This window comes from Crotalus tigris, unplaced genomic scaffold, assembly GCF_016545835.1.
Source record: "Crotalus tigris isolate CLP2741 ecotype Arizona unplaced genomic scaffold, ASM1654583v1 scf7180000018468.2839379, whole genome shotgun sequence".
Lineage (NCBI taxonomy): Eukaryota > Metazoa > Chordata > Lepidosauria > Squamata > Viperidae > Crotalus > Crotalus tigris.
The window spans coordinates 2,464,392-2,487,756 of NW_024097024.1; the positions used below are offsets into that span (position 1 = coordinate 2,464,392).

The 23,365-nt window shown below is 35.5% G+C and overlaps 1 protein-coding gene across 2 annotated transcripts in view; it reads left to right on the forward strand.

The window, feature by feature from the left end:
* The window catches only part of ATRNL1 (attractin like 1), a 523,512-nt gene that overhangs the window by 204,102 nt on the left and 296,045 nt on the right, over positions 1-23,365 (forward strand). For both annotated transcript variants that reach the window (XM_039352768.1, XM_039352766.1), the window contains one exon: positions 9,202-9,263. In XM_039352768.1, the coding sequence (XP_039208702.1) occupies positions 9,202-9,263 (62 nt within the window). The remainder of the gene's footprint in view (positions 1-9,201; positions 9,264-23,365) is intronic.

Genomic DNA, 23,365 nt, shown 5'->3' on the forward strand with positions numbered 1-23,365 from the left:
TTTGGGGTCGAACGACCATTTCACAGGGGTCGCCAAACAATGCAGTCCGCCATTTTTTTCCCCTTTTCCTTAGCTGTGCTACTCCCTTTTATTCTATTGGCTTTTGAAAGCCAATAGAATAGAGTCTAATTCTATTGGCTTTCAAAAGCCAATAGGAATTGTCCAGGTTGTCTCTGTCCTGCTGAGCCTGCCAAAAGTCCCATTCTGCAAACGGTGCTGCACCAGTCGAGTAGTCCTCGACTTACGACCGGTTGAGTAGTCCTCGACTTACGACCGGTTGCGGGTTGCGGCATTAAAAAGGTTGAGAACCACTGCTATAGTTGTTTGTATTGTTTCTAATCTTTTTAAGCCTACTTTTGGCTAGCTGTAAATTTCTCAGAGTCTCCAAATTAGTGTGGCATATGAACTGGAATAAGTAAATGAACAAATAAATAGTTTTTCCATCTTTTTCCCCTTAGAGTATAGTTTTTCCTATAATTTATTTTTACAGAAATTATTGAATTTTGGAATAAATCTCTTCATTCTTTGCACTATTTAACATTGTGATTCATTATCTAGACAATAAGGTCCATTTATTTTTATTATATTTCTAAAAACATATTACCTCTGCCAATGGTCACATTAATATTAGATAATCATTTATATAGTTTCAGGCAACATATATTTTATATTTATAAATAGAAGTGGTCAAGGTCAAGAAATATTCATTAAGTAAGCTCGTTGCCACTGAGTCCATTAATGATACCAGTCTGTTTATCTTGCAATATTTGCAAGATATTTAAGTCTATTGATTTTAAAGATCTCGGGTGTCAGGACAGCACAAACCAAACCAAACATAAAAACAGTATAAAAATAAATATGCACAAACAAAGCTGAGATCATAAATATTCTATAATGGCACCTATAATCCCTTTGGGTCAAAGTCATTCATTTACAGCATTGCAAAATGCGTTGCAAAATGCAAGAAGGGGTTAGAGCCTGTGGACTCCAGATTCAGTTTTGACAAGACTGATCTTGATGTTCTCAGTGCACATTACTTAATGCTTGAAAAGTATTTAAAAACTTGTACTTTCTATTAAGCATGGAAGTTCAGTGATTGTAACACTTGGTGTAAAATTCCATATTGGTGATGTTCATATGCTGTAGCTATGCAAGTCCTGAGTCTTTTCAGAGGTATCTCACTAAGAGCATGTTAAAGTAGTCTAAATCAATTGATCACATTGTAAGATACCTTCACCATAGCAATGAAATTATAATTAAGATTGTTAAATTTGTAAATCCAGCCAATTGATAGTGTTGCTTTTGTTTATTATGTTTTATGATGTTGCTATCTCCACTTGCCTTTAAATTGTTTTGTTGTTGTTTTTGGTCTGGTTGTTATATTGTATTTTTAATATTTTTATAATCCTTCACCACATTTGCTACGTGTGTGTGTGTGTGTGTGTGTGCGCGCGCGCGCAAAAGGCTAGAAACTGGAGACCATGAGTTCTAGTTCTGCATTAGGTATAAACAGTGCTTTTTTTGTAAAAAAAAAAAAAAGGTGCCAGAACTCTCACACATCATACAATCCACCTTACCTACCCTACAAGGTTCCATCCAAAAAAGGTGCCGGAACTCCGTTCTGGGCATTCTATGAGAAAAAAAAAGCCGTGGGTATAAAGCCAGCTGATGGCAAACCACTTTGGAAATCTTGGCAAGAAAACTTCAGGGGTTAGTCAGGGAGTCTCTGAGAATTGGACATGATTGAACTGCAATTCTCTCTCTATATTATTTTTTTTCTTGAGTCAAGCTCTGCTCCTAGTCTCTTTACAGACACATTATGTCTGTATTATGTTATATTATGTCTATAAGCTATATTATGTCTGATATGTTATTGCCATCTTTGGGGATTTTTTCATCTTCCTCACTCCTTTTTCAGCATATGTATCCTCATTCTTCATTTGCTCTTTCTTGTAGACCAGTTTGATCTTTCCAATATTCAATAAGCCTTCATGTTATAGTAGTTCAGTGCATCTTCTTCACTGTGATTCAGATATTCTTCCAATGCCCTTTATTGGAGTAGAAATCAAGGATTTCCTACCAGTCCATCCAATGCAGTAAACGTTGAAGGAAGCTGGGAAGTACACTATATTTAGATTCTGTGCATCTCTTCAAGGCACAGAAATATATATGATACAAACAATACATATGCAATATTAATACATAGCCACCAACTATTTTGAGAGATCCTTGGTGCTTTCTTAGCTTGGTTGTTTTCTCACAGACATTACATTACCCAAACTAGGTAACATCATTAATACTGCTGATTAACTATTTTGTTTTGAAAAATATAGCAACTCTTTGCGATTAGAAGGACAACAAAAACTGTTGATTTCAGTAGTCTGGGGTGAGAATAACTGTGTACCAAGGTACAAGTAAAATTGAAGCTAATATAAGGGGAAATAATTACTATTATGCATAATGTTGGTGCTTCCCAATTCATTCTTTATTAGTGTCACTATAACAAGAATCAGTTGAAAATTATATTTTTCTTTCCATTTTATATAAGAAACTTAATGGTTCGAGAAAGTTAATAGTTATCCTACGCACGGTATCAGAAGTTCATGTAGTCCAAAATAGTATATGTAAGCTGGTAAAAAAATTGTCAAAGTCTTAAGCAAAGAATTTTTCCACTTTAATACCAAAGATTCCCTTTTCTTTTCTTGGTGGAAATTGACACCCTTTTCTTGACTACATTGTTGGGGATCTCATGGTTGTGAAAAATATAAATAATGGGAAATATATATATAAGATTATTTAGAAATAAAAACAAAAATGCGACTCTTGGGGGTATTCATATTGTCAAAATAATGATCACCAAGAGAATATCTATCAAAAATAAAATTTAATCCACCAAGCTTTCGTCAAATACATTTGACATCGTCAGGGTTAAAAGGCAAACGCCGGGAGAAGTCTTATATACAGTTGTTTAATGCCTGTTTCCGGCTCCTGGAGCGTGTCATCGGCCCCAGCTGATCGAGTTGAGTCTCAAGCGCACGCCCCACATCAGCATCTATCCTCTTTCCATTGCTAATTTGCATTCTGTCATACGTTACTCCGTTAGCTGTTTCCATTTAGCAATGGAAAGAGGATAGATGCTGATGTGGGGCGTGCGCTTGAGACTCAACTCGATCAGCTGGGGCCGATGACACGCTCCAGGAGCCGGAAACAGGCATTAAACAACTGTATATAAGACTTCTCCCGGCGTTTGCCTTTTAACCCTGACGATGTCAAATGTATTTGACGAAAGCTTGGTGGATTAAATTCTATTTTTGATAGATATTCTCTTGGTGATCATTATTTTGACAATATATAAGATTATATATAGTGAAATATATGAATAATATGGAGGAAAGATATACTAGAACCTAAGAGGTCAAATAAAGGAACTATTTTTCATAACAAAGCCATGAGTTTGCTACTGCAGAAAGTACTTGCAAACACCAACACAGTCAGTATTAATAATCAGTTTATGGAGTTAAAGATATGAATGGCTACTTCTCATCAATTGTGCATTGACTGCTGTAATGAATTGTAATTTACATTACAATTGATCTATCATATCTTTCTATGTTGTTATTTGTGGTGATTGATGTCAAACACATTATCAGTCTTCTAATTTTTTGTCACCATAGACTACATGACTTTCCTCCTATAATCACTGCTTGAATAGAATTGTACAGCTTTGAAAAAGAAATAATGCTATTAGAATATATTTTCAGCATATTCTGCAAATAAACTGTGTAACTAGCTTTTATCTGTTTCTTATTTCATATTTATCTACTTTGAGTTATAATTCAAGTTCGTTGCCACCCAGATAGTAGTTCTGAAAGTGTTTATGTAGACCTCAAGATTGCATGTCAAATAAATTATTTTTCTCTGCCAGTTTACTAGTGAGAGTTTAATATTATGTTGTTTACAGCTTCTAGCATCATATGCTATTCATCATGTAAATTAAAATTACAGAAATATATTTATTGTCTGTTTCAGTAAAACCACTAACAGGAATAAAAATAACTATCAAAATAAAATATATACTAAAAGGTATAGAATTTCAACACACAACAAAATTGAAAGACAAAAAGGACAAGTATAACAAGTGAAAAGAGGAGTCCTTAACTAAGGCAGGATGTCAGTAAATAGCCCGAGCCTGCAAAGAAAAGCTAAGGCTAAAAATGAACTAAGACTTACGACAAAAGTAAAAAATAACAAAAAAAGCTTCTTTCAAAATGTAAAAAACAAGGAAAAAAATCAAGGAAATGATATTAATGGGAGAAAGTGACAAGAAGGTGACAAGCAACAGGGAGAAAGCAAAACTATTTAACTCGTTTTTTGCATCCGTCTTTACACAAAGGGAAAAAACAGCCCAACCTATCAAAAACAATACCATAAAAAACAGATTAGAAACACAAGTTAAGACAGGCAAGAAAATGGTAGGTGAGTACCTGTCCAGCCTAGATGAGTTCAAATCACCAGGACCAGATGGATTACACCCCAAGATTCTCAAGGAACTGGCAGATATGATCTCAGAACCACTGAACTATATCTTTCAAAGATCCTGGAGCACTGGGGAACTACTGGACGACTGGAAAAGAGCTGATGTAGTTCCCATCTTCAAAAAAGGAAAAAAAATGGATACAGGAAATTACAGACCTATCAGCCTGACCTCAATACCTGGGAAGATTCTGGAAAAGATAATCAAATGATGAATCAGCGAACACCTAGAGGCAAACAAAATCATTATCAAAAGCCAACATGGGTTTGTCAAAAACAGATCATGCCAGACAAATCTTACCACATTCTTTGACCAAGTGACAAAATTAGTGAATCAGAGGAATGCTGTGGATATGATTTATTTTCAGTAAGGCATTTGATAAAGTAGATCACAACCTACTACTTGATAAGATAGAAAAATGTGGGTTAGACAGCATCACCACCAGATGGATTCGTACCTGGCTGACTGGCCGTCCTCAGTGTGTAGTCCTCAATGGAACTGCATCTACATGGAGCAGTGGTTCTCAACCTTCCTAATGCCGCGACCCTTTAGAACAGTTCCTCATGTTGTGGTAACTCCCAACAATAACATTATTTTCGTTGCTACTTCATAACTGTAATTTTGCTACTGTTATGAATCGTAATGTAAATATCTGATATGCAGGATGTATTTTCATTGTTACAAATGGAAAAAAGTGATAAAGTACAGGTAGTCCTTGACTTATGACCATTTTCACACTTATGACCATTGCAGCATCCCCAGTGTCATGTGATTTACATTTCGATGCTGGGCAACTGATTCATATTTATGATGGTCACATTGTTCCAGGGTCATGTGATCACCTTTTGCAACTTTCTGACAAGCAATGTTAATGGGGGAAACCAGATTCACTTAACAACCATGTTACTAATTTAATCTGTCTTTCCCTCTTTCTTTCTCTCTCCCTCTCTCTCTCTCTGTCTCCCTCTTTCTTTCTTTCTCTCCCTCTCTTCCTCTTTTTATCTCTCCCTCTGTCCCTCTCTTTTTCACTCTCTTTCTCTCTCCCTCTTTCTCTTCCTCCCTATCCCTTTTTTCTCTCTTCCTTTTTTTCTCCTCTCTTTCTCCCTTTTTCTCTCCCTCTCTCTCCCTAGCTCTCCCTTTCTTTCTCTCCCTTTCTCTCCTGCTCTCTCTCCCTCTCTCTCCCTTTCTTTCTCTTTCTCTCTTTCCCTGTCACTCTCTTTCTCTCCCTCTCTCTATTTCTCTTTCCCTCTGTCTCTCTGTCTCTCTCTCTGTCTCTCTCTCTCTCTCTCTCTCTCTCTCTCTCTCTCTCTCTCTCTCTCTCTCTCTCTATTTCCTCTCAAAGATCCTTAAAATCCTTAAAAGTTATGCTTGGGTGGAAGACGTTCCTTTTACAGATGGGGTGGGTTGGCAGACAAGTACTCAAAAAAAAAAAAAGGAAAAAAAAGTGCGAATAGGCGTCCAGTAGCTAGCTTGAAGTTTGAACAACTTCTTTCTCTTGCCACCAGCTTCTAGGAGGAGCAAAAGACATCCAGCACTGCAACCAGGTGCCCTGGACTGGCCATTCCAGGGCTTTCTGCACTGGCTGACTTAGTTGTCTGCAACCTCCTGTTGTCGTTTGAGGGGGGAGAAGGGACACGGGCGGGAGAGATTCCTTCTTTCTCATTCGAGGAGGGAAGTTATGTTGGACTGTCAACTCTGTGTCAAGTCCCGTGGGCCCGACATTTGTGACCACACGGGAACCCGCCTGCCGAGCCGCCACCTCCCCATTGCCCTCCACGCCATCCGGCTTTGTCACCAGACCTCCCAGCTGACAAGTGCGTATTCAGGGGGTCGTCAGCTGATGGGCGCAGAAGATCGGTGCTGCAGCGGCCTCCCAACCAGCCGCTTCTTCGACTGGAGCAATTGCCAGGGCTTGCATGGTCGCCGGCAGCAGGAAGCACGTCAGCAGCCATTGGGGACCACACCAGCGGTTCTGTGCCATGGAGGCTTGAGGCGTGGGACGCGGAGTGGCGCGGTGCCATGGGAGATGGCAGGACGGGGGAGGGGTTACCTGCATCCTGCCGGCTGAACTCTGGAAGCCTGCCTGAATGAAGAATGTTAGGGGGAGTTGAAAGCGAGACAGGTTCCTAAGACCATTGGAAATATGTGTTTTCCGATGGACTTAGGCGACCCCTGTGAAAGGGTTGTTCAACCCCCAAAGGGGTTGCGACCCACAAGTTGACATGGAGGGGAGTAGTGGGGCGCTCCAGGGTCTGTTCTGGCCCAGTGCTCTTCAACATATTCATCAATGATTTGGATGAGAGGATAGAAGGGGAACTCATCAAATTTGCAGATGACACCAAGCTGGCAGGAATAGTCAACACTCAGAAGACAGACTTAAGATACAGGAGGATCTGGACAGACTTGAAAACTGGGTGCTATCTAACAAAATGAAATTCAATGGTGAAAAAAGTAAGGTTCTACATTTAGGCAAGAAAAACCAAATGTACGGGTATAGTATAGGGGTACCTTGCTCAATAGTAGTAACTGTGAGAGGGATCTCAGAGTGCTAGTGGACAGTCACTTAAATAGGAGCCAGCAGTGTATTGCAGTTGCCAAAAAAGCCAACACAGTGCTAGGCTGCATTAACAGAGGGATAGAATCAAGATCACGTGAAGTATTAATACCACTTTATAATGCCTTCATAAGGCCACACTTGGAATACTGCATCCAGTTTTGGTCACCACGATGTAGAAAAGATGTTGAGACTCTAGAACAGGGGTGTCAAACTGCCAGCCTGCAGGCTGGACATGTCACCAGGAAACCGTGCCCACTCCATTGCCAGCAATGGAGAAAAAGCTCCGATATGTCACGTGACATCGTGTGATGTCACGAGTTTGACATGTCTGCTCTAGAATGAATACAGAGAAGAGCAACAAAGATGATTAGTGGACTGGAGGCTAAAACATACAAGGAACAGTTGCTGGAATTGGGTATGTCTACCCAGTTAATGAAGAGAAGGACGAGGGGGACATGATAGCAGTGCTCCAATATCTCAGGGGCTGCCACAAAGAAGTGGGAGACAAGCTATTCTCCAAAGCACCTGAAGGCAGGACAAGAAACAATGGATGGAAACTAACCAAAGAGAGAAGCAATCTAGAACTAAGGAGAAATTTCCTGACAGTTAGAACAATTAACCAATGGAACAACCTGCCTCCAGAAGCTGTGAATACTCCAACACTGGAAGCCTTTAAGAAGAGATTGGACAGCCATTTGTCTGAAATGGTATATGACTTCCTGCCTGAACAGGAGATTGGACTAGATGACCTCCAAGGTACCTTCCAACTTTGTTATTATTATTATTATTGTTGTTGTTGTTGTTATTGTTATTATTATTATTATCATCATCATTATCATTATTATTAACATTTTAATCTTAAAATTATATTAATTTCTGAATATTATGTGGGCAGACAAGAAAATATGGTAACATAGCAAGAATAAAAAGCAATGTATATGGTTGTAATGTTAGGTCCACAGAAGCCATCAGATTTAAGGGAAAATATGCTTCCCTAAGCAATTTATAGAATACTTATGGGCAAGGTATTTGGAAGTATAATTCCTGAAAGTTTTGCATGTGTACTATAAAACACCAAAAATATTGACTCAAGGGACACCATAAGCTGATAAACAATAACAATAATAAAACATTTAAATATTTTTTGAGATCGATATACTAAAGGTGAAGTTAATTATTGTATGATTTAATGAAGATCCAAGCCTCAGTTTAGTTAGTCTTCAGGTTTAGCAGTCACGATGGCATTTAAAGGTATTTCAGAATGTTGTTATTGCTACTCTTCTGCTTAATGTATTTCCTTACCATCATAGAATATTCATTTACCAATCAGCATCAATAGACACAGAGATAAACTGTATTTACACAACATTTAAAAGAGACAATTAAAAGCTGAGATGGACATAAAAAGACCAGAAAACATTCTCTCCAATAGTCAATGTACAGATAAGTAGCGATTAACACCAGACAGCCAATCAAGCTGAAAACAATACTTTAATCAAGGCATTACCACGGAGAAGACTGCATCCCCACAAAAACTGGCAGGGTAAATTACTGTACATAAATAAGAAACAAATACCATACTTATTCTGATGATATTACCTAGTTGGATAATAAAATGTCTTCAAGCAAGTTCTTTGTTGTCTTGTTATAAAAATACTGAGCTCATCTCCTTGTATTCAAGAGCTGTGGTTAATTCCTTATCTACTACCTTCCACATGGTCAGATTCATGAAGTATTGTTGGACACATCATCTGTTGGGAGAGCAACTAGAAAAAGGTAACACAATTTCCCTTTGGGAGAAGTAAATATCATTAAACAATGTGCCATCTCTTCTGATAACTTCAAGAATTTGATGTCCTGTGTTCAGAAATCATCACTGTCTTCATATTTCCAAATGTATCCACCTGTTAATCTATGGTTTCAGACTTTGTAAAGGCAGATGGATGGGCTGAACATCTAATTAAAAATGTTATTATATATTATAGAAGTTATAAGCTAATGAATATTAAGGACAATAGTTTGATTTTGTAAGAGGATTTTTCATTATAGGTTACACAGAATATTGAACTGGCCTTAACATTATTTCATATTTCATTCTCTTTCTCTTCAGATTGCGTTTTCACAGCACAACACCATCATGGACCTGGTGCAATTTTTTGTTACTTTCTTCAGGTAGTGTTTCTATTTTTAATCATATATAATATAATCTGTTAAATCACATCATGTCAGTCTTTCAATATTGTATCCCTTGGGTGCTCTTTTTAATGCTGGGACACCTTGTGATAGCACTGAAATATGCTTAGTAAATAAATACAATCATAGTAAGTACTTTTATAATTATTCTATAATATGTACTATATATACATTATTGTATGCATTCATTATTTCATGTTAGCCATTTATCTGACAAACAGTAATAGTAGCAGACTGGATATTTTCTTCCCATACTTAAAGTTAAGGTTGTATTGCATAGCATGCTTTTGATTTTTTTCCCAGCTTTTACTTATTTTTTTCAGTAGAGTTTTATTTTTGGATGGCTTTTGGGTCCGCAGTTTATAATATTTGCAGCATAAGAGGTTAAGGCCCTTTCTACTTTATAGAGTTATTAGGGAAGATACCCTATAGCTCAATTTGCAAACTAGATTCATACAACATACTGCACCTTGGTTCAACTGTGTTTGATGAATAAATCACATCTGTTCAATACATTAACTTGTTAACAAACTACAGGGGCTGTTTCCATAGAGCAGATTAATCATATTATGGTGTAGCGTGCATGGTCAACCAGGCTATAATTTTGTAGAAAATAGCAAAAAATGTATTATTTTAGTGAAACCATTGTTAAAATTGGTTCTAGCACAATATTAATCATAGTGAAGCCTGAGAATGAAAAATTACATTGAAGACTGAAAACACAGAATATTATGCTATCCACAGCAGTTCTATGAATCTTTTAATGTCCTTTACTGTTTTGGGGTAAATGTAGACTCAGTGTTATTTTTGAATTTATTCTGAAAAAAAATTAGTAAATCAACCGCAGTATTAAAGTTGGATGCTCAACCTTCATTGTTAATATTGTTGATGATTTGAAATGTGAACTTGACTTAAAACTGGAGCTTCCAATAGTATGTTAAATAACATCTTGGTTCTATATTAGCTAGGAGACTTTCTTGTCTTTTTTTTTAAAGCAGGTGGTGTTAAACTCACAATCTTATTTCTTGTCTGCTGCTTAATGGTATATATTGCAGAACCATAACACAAAAGTTATTAATCTCCAGTTTGTTTCATTATATTATCTAATGCTTTCTCAGGTCCTTCCATTTATATTCTAGATAGGACTGAGTGATATTCATACAGCAGCAGCCTCTGCAATTTACACCTAAGCCATTTCATTCAGGGATTAGTAGAATTAATTTAAAAATGCCAAAGATACATATCAAAATAGAAGCTCATTTTTACTAGTGGAATACTGCATGAAACTACAACTTGATTTAAACCTTATTTTATATTTTCATTAAACAATTTTAATTTTGTTTTTACTTTTGTGTTTCTTGAGTGTGTATATATAAAGAAAATGCTATAAGCTCAACATTAAAACTTACAATGTTTGTTTAGCTATTTTAGTTTGCTGCAGTCAAAACAATAAAATGGATTGTTTATAGGTTTATTGTTTTTAGATAATTCATAGGTCTATACTGTTTCTTTATATTATATCATTTTAGAGATCACATTATCAAATCCATTACTGTTTAGGGGTATTATATCTCCACTTTCACAAAAAAACCCAATATTTTATTCTATATGCAAATTGTTCTAGCAAATGTTGGATTCCCTGTGATTTCTTCTTCTTTTCTTCTAGTTCATAAAATGGCATAATGAACGTGGTAATTTAAATTAATATATCTCTGATTCTAGCTCTTATTCGATCTACTGAACCAGTGTAGTATAAGGGATAAGGTGCCTTATAAATATATGTACTTAACCCACACTGGACCAGCATGGTAGATTAAGTCCATAACTTTCAATAATGAGACTGTAGTGGTTTGATTTAGGCTGATTGAGTTCATCATGATGTTTATGAATAATGATATTGATATTTATATAGTATATATCCTCAGAGTACTAAAGTGCTTACTCAGTCCCAGTATCTTCCAGGTTTTTTGAGATCCAGTCACTTTTATAACCAATTGTGTGCTATGAAATCACTTATAGTTATTCTACATAATGGATAACTATTACTTATTAATGCATAATACTGATGGAGGATCCATAAACCAAAGTTGCTTTTCCTTGCACATTATAAAAATATGAGTTATTGAGTACTTCAGTGTGTTTATTAAGGCATCAGGCTAGAAATCAAGAAACTATGAGTTCTCGTTCCACTTTGGGCATAAACCCAGCTGGTGTAAGAAAGAATATTCTGCCCCAGCTTAGTAGGCTGGAGCGACATAAATGAATAAGAACAGACTTTGACTTAATCCTAGTTAAGCAAATATTTGGTTAATTATTTGAAATAATATTTAAATGGATACTGTAAGTGGTAGGTATTTGGGACTCTCACATCCATGAATTGAGAGATACTCTGCTTCTGGGACAGATGGCACTCTCATATTCAGAATTTGATAAGGGTGAACAGTTTGGGAATTGTCTTGAATGCTCAACTCCTGCTTGAGAAGTATTGGCCAGGAAGGGCTTTGCATCATTCCAGCTTATGTGTCAATTATATTTACTCCTGAATTGAGAGCTGTCCTTGTAGTCATTCATGATTTAGACACATCCTAGTTCAACTATTAAAATACATTATAGGGGTTACCTTGAAGCTGAATACTGTGATTAGTTAAGAATGCAGTGGTAAGGCTAGGCTTCCAGGTATATTTCCTACATGGCATCAGCTGTCTATAGTTATTCTTCCAGTCCTACTCATTTTAACAAGGTAGGCATGCTGGAGTTCCCTTTCTAAAGAAATGTCATCTGGTTGGACTAGAAGACATGCCAACTCTATTGCAGTGTCTACCCTTTGGAATCTTTCCTCTCTGACATTCAGAAAGCTTTAAAAACTCCTTTATCTTAGGCATTGGGCATGAATGATATATGAGCCCATCTTTGGGAGATTGCATGTGTATTGATAAGTCCAATTCTATATGATTGGTATTTCATTTTGTTTGCTAGTTTTTGTCAATATTATTGACTTATATTGTAATTTGGATATTATTCTACTTTGGGTTTTATTCATATATGCTGTTTAGATCACAGTCACACAGTTTGGACAATCAATATAAAAAATCCCCAAATGAATAACTAACTAACTAACTAACTAACTAACTAACTAACTAACTAACTAACTAACTTAATATACAGTAATACAAATAAATTAATAATAAACTCTATATTAAATAATAAAGTGTGGAATAATTTTAAAACTTTTTAAACCATTATAAACACATTTGAACAACATTTCTTAGTATTGAATAATAAAAATAACTTGCAGCTGGGAAACTTACGCTTGTTTTAATTTTATTTCAAATTTTTAATAAACATAGTAAAAACTAATACACATTAAAGTACAAAAAAGTAAAATAGAAGTTCTGAAGAACGGGGAAAAAAGGAAAAAAGAGAAGAGGAAAATTAAAAAAGAAACGAATAATAAAGAAGTGGCTTCCAACCTTCACTATACTGCGCATGAATAAGCTAATATAGTAACTTTTTACCCTCTTTTACAGTTACATATATAAAAAAAACTTCTTTCCATAGCCTAACTTTTATCTAAACAAAATCCACAAATCATCTTTTCAGTTCTGATTCAGCAAAAAGTCCATTAGAAGTATCAAACAAATAGTTTATCCCTGATCAAATTGTCCAAATTTCTTCTTTTTGCTCTTTACAAGCTTGACCTTTAAATCTTTCCAATGGCATCACATGATTTAATCTTTCATCAGACGTTGCCATTCAAACTTGCCTTTAAAGCTTTCACCAGCCTACTTTGTAAATCCCATAAAGAGGCATCATCAGAATTTCCTATAACGGCAGTTTCATGTCCAGATCCTTTTCTCGATTTGTCTTTTGTACTCCCATTTTGGTAATCTCAATTTTGTTGTCTTCCATGCCTTCAAATTCTATAATGTCAGGTAAGAGATGCATCTTTAATTTTTTTCATAATCTTCTAAAAGTTTCACCCTTGAAATCCCTATCATTCTGTAATATTACTTATTAATATTTCAGTCCATTTTCAAAATATGTTTAAGACAAATAAAAGTTGTAGCCAGTTTTACTCTTTTCTATTAGATACCTTAGTTCCTTCTATTGTTCATTTCCAACCTTCATCCTGCCTTAGTTCCTAATATAGGCCTAGTTCCATTTCATTCATTTAAAAATTAATAATATATAAAAAAGAAATTTCTGGAATAATTAGTCAAATAAATACATAAATATCATTTATTATATTCTTGTTATGCATTATGGACTGGGAGATGTAAAAAGTAGCTGTCAGATCCCCAAATCCTTATTGTCTTCCTTGCATATATACTCTTGTGCTCTTGTTTTGGGGCCTGCCATTCTACTGGGGGGAGGGGGAATAATTGCTTTCGCTCGGGATACCTTTCCCTTTCTCCTTTTCCTCTCCTGCCTCTATCCACTTGAGAAAGGAATGTGTTTCCCTTATCAGGGAGACTGTTACAGAGAAACAAAACTGGAGAAGACCTTGAGATGTGCGCCAACTGTGCCAGTTACCCGCACATTGTGCCACTTGTAGATTGGCTGGATTTCAAATGGACATTATGAATCTGGTGGGAGGAGGAATATTGCTGGTTTAACTATACCGTTTAAGTGGGATTTTCCTCGCCTTGACTTCTCTACTGTCACTAACCCCTAATAAAAGTTTCCTTTTGAGACAATGCCTGTTTCAAGAGTTCTGCTTTCTTGGGTGGTTAGCTGAGGTGGGTCCTTCCAGTAGCATGCAAAAAGGTTTTCAACTCTTATTATTATTCTTTATTGGCTTTCTGAAATATTTATATAAAAGGTAATACCACTTGTGAATCCATTCACATGTTACATTGGTAAGCAAATAACCTTCCTGTAAGAAATATAATTTTTCACCCATGAAGGTATTATGTTTTTTTCTGAATAGATGCATAACTTTAAATGAAACATAAACATCTTTCCATGAATAACAGAATCTTACTTAACAGATCAGATGTTTTATTTACTCTAGAATGTGTTGCCTTTTTAAAAATTATATCATTATAAGCATAAAACTTTTTTTTAAAAAATGAAACAGATGATATGAGAGTGATTATACAATGAAAAGTTATACTTTATTAGGTTTATTATTATAATGAGATTTGCTAAATACTTTACTATCTGTAATTAGGAAGGAATCTGATTGACCTCACTTAGGATTAAGCATCAATATATATTTAAACCACATATAATTTTTCAGAATATTGTCCATTTTGTAGTCACCCTTAAGGCATGTAGAAGACAGGGAAGACAATGAATATGTCAGAATTTAGGAAATTATAGAACTATCCTTGGAAGAGATACACAATAATACTAAGGATCAAGATGGCAAACATCTGTCACCAGGAAACAAGAACTGATTCAGTGGCTCTTAATTAGCTTTTTACTTTTTAGCTGACTGGGACTGAGGGATTTGCAGTTCCAACATATTCAAAGGGCATCTGCTGTGTTTAATCAATCTTCATTATAAAACAGCAATCTTTCTCCCTCCCTCCCTTCCTTCCTTCCTTCCTTCCTTCCTTCCTTCCTTCCTTCCTTCCTTCCTTCCTTTCTATCTTAATTCAAGGCATATCAGACTGTAACTCTGTTTATTAAGTCTGAACAAGACAACCCTTCCCTCCCAAAGTCCCCATATGGCAAAACTATTTATTTTTATTCATGTATTTATTAAATTTATATGCTGCCCATCTTACCAATAAGGCAATTCTATTATCATAACCTCTAATTTTGGATACTTTAATATTTTCAGTCATAGATGCTGATATTTAAAATGCATTCAGCCAGAGTTCACCATACAATAAGGCTGAATACTTTGCTATAACAGAGGCCTGCTCTGCTGTACTACAGATAACCCTCAAGTTACAAATGTAATAGAGCCTGCCAATTACATTTGTAACCCAAGGATTTGTTTGATTAAATCATGTTAAATGAATGTGATGGTTCCCTGCTTTCCCCAATGCATTTGCTAATCGAATGTGCAAATCATTAAATGCACATGATGTATCTCAGGGTGGGGAAGACCATGCAGATCCTGGTGCTGGAACAGGCCACCCAAGCCCCCCCCTGGTTCACTAAGATACCTCATGCTCCCCTGGGGTCCCCATAATTGCTTCCCCCCGATCTTGCCCTGCCTGGTCTCCACAGACTAGGCCTGCTTTGCTAGCATCCTGGATTCCATTTACTCCTCCCCACCACATTTCCCATGGATTACTTACTTTTTGAAGAGCTCCAGAATTCCAGAAGAGGCTGACCCATGTGGCAGAGAAGCTGAATCTTTTATTCAGATGATGGTGAAGCAGTAAGAATGTGAGATGTAAAAAAAACCAGATTTGCCCCATTGGAATAAAAGACTGACTCTTCTGCCATGAGGGCCTGTAGGCTTAATTTGGGTCAAGTCTGGCCAACACCAAGCCTCATGTTTGCTGCTGACTGACTAGTTCGAATGAGCAGGTTCAGGGATTGGGGCAGCAGCCAATCAATGAAGAACTGCTAGACTGTAAGCTCCCTGTTGATTGGCTGCTGCTGCTTCTGCCCCAATTCATGAAGCTGCTCATTCAAACTAGCCAATCAGCCCCAAACCAAGAAAACAAAGAAATGGATCATAAACACATTGATCCAGAACCCCTATCTAAGACACAAATGACCCAGATTCAAATTATCATACTTTGTACATTTTATGGAAAGATCTACTTCTATTAAGGGCCAGCATAGAGGCTCAGTAGTTAAGATGCTGGGCTTGTCAGCTGGAAAGCCGGCAGCCCAGGTTCAAGACCCGAGTGCCAGGTAACAGGGTAAGCTCTTGTCCTCATCCCAGCTCCTGCCAACCTAGCAGTTTGAAAGCATGCAAACACGAGTAGATAAATAGGTACCACTTCGGTGGAAAGGTAATAACCCCCATGACGTCATGACCATGGAAATCCACAGGGACTCCTTTACTTTTTTAGCTACCTCCATTGAGAGGTCAATAATGCTAAGAACGGTAGAAAAAAAAGGAAAGAAGATGACATGGTGATGTTGTAATTATACTTTTATGCCCTGGCCAGCTGGATTGAATTAAGGGTGAAGCTCCTTGACCAGCTGGAGCAATTCATGTTAGGTTCTACTGCTCTGTACCAATGTAAGTATTTTGTGCATGTTATTGTTTACTTTCTCCTTTAGATCAGGGGTCCCCAACATATGGACCATGGCCCACTACCAGGCCACCAGGCCGCAGGACAGGCTAATCAGTGTGTGCATATGTGTTCACGCACTCACCCACACTCGTGCTAGTGTCCACAACCCATTTGCTCATGCACGCAGGGCTAGCAGTGGCTAGCCCCTGTGTGCCTGCACAAATGGGGCCGCTAGTGTGCATGGGGGTTGTGCAGCCCATTTGAATATGCACATAGGGTTAGCAGTGGTGGATAGTGCCTGCACGCTTATGCAAACGGGGCCTCTAGCATGCACAAATTTTGCAGTTGTTCCCTTTCTCTCTGGGCCACAAGCATGAAAAGATTGGTGACTTCTGCTTTAGATAATTGGTAACAGCATCTACTGCCCTGAACATTTTGGGAATATTTTTAATATGATATTAGAAGGAATTGGTGATTTGAAAATAGTTCAAATGAATCTCTAAATCGAAGTGACTTTGCAAGTAAAAAAAAAAGCTTCAAATTTACTTAGTTATTTCATTAATATGTCACCATATTTCAATCAGCAATGAATAAAATACAATGAAAGCCTTTCTAGCTCTTGATAGATAGATAGATAGATAGATAGATAGATAGATAGATAGATAGATAGATAGATCATAAATTAATAAGAATGTATAATAAAAATAAATCAATTGAAAAAGATTAGAACTATCTTTAAAAAAAAAGCAACACATATGGAGTCAGTTCAATGTATAAATGTCCTGCACAAGAATTCAGTTTTAAGTGACTTTCTGAATAATACCAGGAGAGGCAAGCTGATTTTCAATAGGAGACTATTCAAATTCCTAGCTTCAGCCTCATCCCCAGCTCCTAGAAATAATTTCTAGTTGCTTTTCCCCGGATAATCATATTGGTTAGGATGATATCAGTTGGATTATGTGCTTCTAGAACTACTTAGGCACCAAGCCATATTACTAGAACCAGAACCAGAACCATAAGTCTCCCTGAAGTTCTATCAGTTGATTTGAACTGTTGAAGCAATGTGGATCAAATGTCCAGTTGAAAATGAATTTTGCTTCATAATTTATAATTTATGCATAGTCAGGACCTACTTGAATTTATGGAATAGGTTCCCATTAGTGCCCTTAAAGTTATGTATGGCTTTTGTCTGGGCTACTTGATAATACATTGTTTGTCTTGAAGTGATCTGAATTTAATTCAGTTCCATAAAACTCCATTGCCAAATTCTTTGGAATTTGTTACAATATTCTTTCTTTTAAAACATGTCTTTATTGTCAATTTTAATTTTTTTAATTTTGTCATCAAATTTTATTGTAAGCTACAGAGAAACATTAATAGAGTATGATAATAAAATAGTAAGCGAAGATGGAAGGTTTTTCATTATTTCCTTATTAAAAGAGCCAATAATTCTATTCAATTCACTGTGAATATTTTCAGTACCAGTATGATATTTTAGCATATTTTTATTCTTGTTAATGTGTACAAGTATGTTATATTACCCCTAAAGGAATAAAATGATATCTGCTACTAAAGATTTATAGTTTTAAAATTAGATGGTTAAAAACATTCCTAATTTCAAAGAACTTCAAGACTTCACTATTTGCCCTGGCTTTTAGAGTGGATAGAATGGATGTCTCTTTCTTTCTTTCTGTTCCCTTTCAGATGTGTTTTCTTTGCTATTGTTGTTCATTTGTCTTTTGTTGTTTCTTGGGGGGGGGGATTGTATTATTCTTTGTTTTTAAATGTTTTAACATTTGTAAAACACCGATAGTTGATGGGAGTCAAGGAAAGAACTATGAGTTCATTTATGATTTTTTTGGGATATATTGCCCAAAGTCAGATTTTGCAAATTGGGCAGCCATAGAAATAACAAACAAAAACAATGTATTGAACTTACTACAAAAATATTCTACTGGCTCTATGTACCCATGGTCAAGGCTCCAAATTCCTCTTTCTTTCAATTGTAATTATCTTTGTCAAGAAGGATACCTACTAGCCTAGAAACAAATGCTATTCTTTATTCCTTTTGGAAGCAATAAATAAGGGACACGATAGATAACTCCACACATCCTTTTTGGGTATTAATGTTCTGTTTCTATCATGAAAATTAGCTATGTCTAACTGTCCAAACATAGTAATATTTTTAACTTGTGTAAATCAGGTTTGGTGTCCTGTCCTGTCCTGTCTTGCCCTGCCAGCCTGCCCTGCCCTACAGTACATTAAAGGATCAAGTTTTCTATAGTTGGAATAAGTTCTATATTTGAATAGTGATTGCTATTTCTTGTCAACTGCAAACACACTTTCATATTATATTAAAGCAATCTTAATATAAAATAGAATTCCTAGTGATAAAAGTTAATGGTGCTATTCATAGAAATCGATAGATATATATCTTTAATGAAAATTCTGTTCATGTGTTTATAATGAATATGAATTATATTACTTGAGAATTTCATCTGAGCATTAAAACTATGTATTAGCATTTAAATATTTCTAACCATTGCCTAATAACAATTTTCTTTAGAATATATTATCTTTATATTAGTTATACTTCTAGTTTAAAATAGAACAATGTCAGAAATAAAAAATAAAGGCAAAAATGAGTAACATCCCTCACCCCAAACAACTCTGTAAGTGAGATCTGATGTGGTAGTATAGTGATTTTCTGCTGAGATGTTGGGGGGGGGGGGGAAGAAACAGAATAAAATTTTAATTTGACACAATTTGTTACTTCATTGGAAATATGCAGACCATATAAAATGTGACTGCAAGTGCTAATTAACTCTAACATTTAAGAAGTATTATTCACATAATATAGTAACATTACATTTAATCTAAATTTGACATTGATCAAAATAGGATAAGGGACAACAAAACTTTAATATTGATATGGAAATATAGATAGATAGATAGATAGATAGATAGATAGATAGATAGATAAGATAGATAGATAGATAGATAGATAGATATATGTAGGTCTTTGGTTATTGGGGTTTTCTCCCGCGTAAAATTGGAAGTGTCTTGGCGACGTTTCGACGAAGTCTCATTCGTCATCTTCAGGCTGGTATTTTCATCTTCGTGCGAAAACCTCAGAATATATATATATATATATATATATATATATATATATATATATAGTCTTTGGTTGTTCGGGTTTTTCTCCCGCGTAAAATTGGAACAACCAAAGACCTAATACAAATACCCGTGAAAACCTCAGAAAACATATATATATATATATAATATATAAATATATATATGTATGTATGTATGTATGTATGTATATATGATATATATATGATATATAATATATATATGTATATATGTATATATGATATATATATGATATAATATATACATACATATATATATATATATATATATATATATATATATATATATATATGATATAATATATATATATAATATTATTTATATATCATATATATATATATAAATTTCTAATTGTTTTCCAAGAATTGAAAAATAAAAATGTAGCATATTATTGTATTATGAGATTTAACGACTATAATAAAATATAGAATAAGCTATAATTATATGTTTTATCACTTTATTTGTCTCACATATTTTATGGCTAAATAACTAATAGAATTTTTGACTTCTTGAATATTTATAATCTTGAATGTTGTATCATTGAGTTTCTAGCACTCCCTAGATTTTTTAAATGCAATATATGCTTCCCAACTGATTAGTGAAATACAGTATAGCATTTCTAATTTTATCCCAACTTTTTATTTTAAATGCAGTTTGTAGCCCTAAAAATACATAGTGTGACACCAAGGTATCTATTCTGTGTATAAAAATGCATATATTAGACAAATGTTCTAATTTTCAAAATTGAAATAGATTCAAATAGAATAGAACAAAGTTGCAGTGAATGACTATATAAATTTTCTAAATAAATAAATAAATGTTTGAAAAATAGAAAAACGAAGAAAAATAAATTGAGAGATTAGTTTATTTTTATTCTACACACTGTTGAATAATATAAGTTTGAAGCTATAAGTGCTCAATTGCAAATGATATGAAGCTTTATAATATCCATTTCTTAAGCTTTTAAACGAAGCTGAAAAATGTAACAGGATTTTGTTTATTATTTGCAAATTGGTCCATAAACATGCAGTAATTATTGATAAGGAAAATAACTTGTTTGATTATTCAATTTCCACAAGATGCAATGCTTCATTATACTCCCTGAATGTTTCTCCAAGTAAAAATGATGTTGACATTAGTAATTACTTGACTTCAAATATAAATATATGCTCACATTCATTATGAATTTTGCACAAGAAGTTATTGTAATGGTTTGAATATAAAAAGAGATCTGCATATGTGAATTAAACATAACCTCCCCCCCCACCTGCTTGTTTTGCAGCTAAAAGGCAGATACAGTTAACTTTTGTATCTAATATATGTGAAAGTAACATGGGAGCTGCAGAAAGGGGAGGCTGTGGGTTAGCCATGGCTATATGGCTTCTTAGGGCACAGAGCTACCAATTAATCATGCACACTGGGCAATTTTCATGGGCCTGAAAATTCTCAGTTTGCAGTAGCCTTTGTTGTCAGATAGACCAAGGGTGATAAAGTACTGACAACAGAGTGAAGAATGATTAGAGGCTACTGGCTTCACACAATATGGTATGCAATGCAGTTTAAGAATAGAATTTAAAATGGAGGGCACTGAAGCAGTGCCATTTTAAAGTCCTTGACTAACCTTAGGAAAATAAACATTAATAAAAGAAAGGGAACTAAAAGCAAGGGTAAAAAGGAAGGAGAATAACTGAATGTTCCTTAACTCACAATCCCATAATATCTCAGTGCCTTTTTATTTTAGCGTAATTGTTAGTAGGAAAATTCACTAAGCTTCAACATAATACATTAAGAGTTAAGTTGGTTGTTTTCTCTTGGAAAAGCAAGTTCTTTATGTTCAAAGCGCTGTACAAGAAGCCCATAGTATGTTGTGAACTATGTAAGGCAGAAATATTTCAGGCCACAAATGTTTAGTTTTCCCTCAGTTAATACCACTAAAATGTTCATTATCTAAATGGAATAGTTTTCATAGGAATTAAAATGCTACCCAAACAAATGGCATAAGTGAAGTTTCTGGATATATAATGTGGCAAAGTACAAATGGCAAGTAGATCACTCTGGCTCTGAAAATGTAGATGCAATTACAGAATGACAGTGCTGACATATATCACACTCACTTCCTAAACTGATCTGTGAGGAGGCAGCAAACATTTCAGAGTGCTTTGAGCTCTGTAGCAAGGTCACCCGGTACAGCTGAATTTTGCCAGGCAGCAACTTGGTGTTAAATAAACATTGTGATATTTCACATTAAAAGAATGAATAGTAACCTTCATTATGCCTGACTCACTGGTTGAATGAGCTGGCCGATTCTAGATAGAAAGCAAGGCTTCTGTTGGGTTCACACAGTGGTGGCGAACCTATGGCACGGGTGCCAGAGGCGGCACTCAGAGCCCACTCTGTGGGCACGCGCGCCATCGTTCCATTCCTAGGCCTTCAGCTGGGTTTTATAAAACCTTTTCGCTTTAGGCCCCCGCCACCGTGTGCAAAAAAAAAAAAAGGTTCAATCAATCAATCAATTTCAACTTCTCACGGGGGAAAAAAAAATCTTGCAAAGTTGGAATTGATTGATTGAACTTTTTAGTCCCACCCAGTCTGCTGTTACCACAGCAGCCACACCGACCTAATGGGCCACACCCACCTGGCACCCGACGATGCATAAGTGGGTTTTGGGTTGCAGTTTGGACACTCGGTCTCTAACAGGTTCGCCATCACTGGGTTAACAGATTAAAAAATTGGGAAAAAACATGAAGACGTTGTAAAGTTCTTTCTGGACTTGATTTTGAAACACTCCCTCCCTTATTTTTAGATGCAGCATGCATCAAGGGAGCCTTAAAATAGGTCTGCCTCCATATGTCAATAGAGTGTTTTTCTCTTTAGACAATTATAGCAGGTTCTGTGTGATCATGCTGAGGTGGTAGGTTTTGCTGGTTTGTCTGCTTGTAGAACTTCCAACTAAATTCAATCTTAGAATCAGCAGTAAGTAAATCAATATATAGTTCTAACAGAAACTCCATAAGAGTGTTCTGGAATCCATCTGAATCCATCACCCTAATAAGTAACTCATACCACAAAGAAAATAATGAATAGAAAAAAAATGGAATAAATTTGAATGTCATATACATATCAGCCGGATTGCCATTTTTCATATTGGTCCAGTATGAAATTAGACATATCTTGTGTTAGAGATATGCAAGGAATCTTCATGTTTATTGTGTCTGTCAATGTTCAAGCTAAACCTGACAAATTGTTTAGAACTACCAGATCTGGGCTACAAAAATTTGGACAGTCTTTTTCATTAATCTAGTAGTTGTCCAGATCTTATAGCTCAAATCTGGTACCCTTAAAATTAACTGCAGCAGAAACTGTCATTTAGAAGAGTGGGCGAGAAGTTAGTAGATAACATACTAATATGATCTATTTGTTTGGAAAATGGCAATATAATATAAAAAGAAGAACATTAAGATTAAACTAATGATCTCATCCTTGGAAACCAAGCAGCTTAAATAATGAATGGATACTGATTAGTATGCAACAAATGTTATTTCTAAAGTTGTTAAAAATTAAAATTGATTCTATGTCAATATTTTATCAGTAGGCAGAAACTATACTGAGCCAAATGCAGCAAGTCTCAAATTAGTGTCTATATTTGATGTGTGAGATGAGCATTTCAGTGTAGTTTTCAAACTTCATGGTAACTGATGATTGTAAGTGCAAAGTGGCCAGTTTTGTTTATGAAGTTATTTTCTCTGTGTCTGATGTTTTCTTTTAACTGTACAA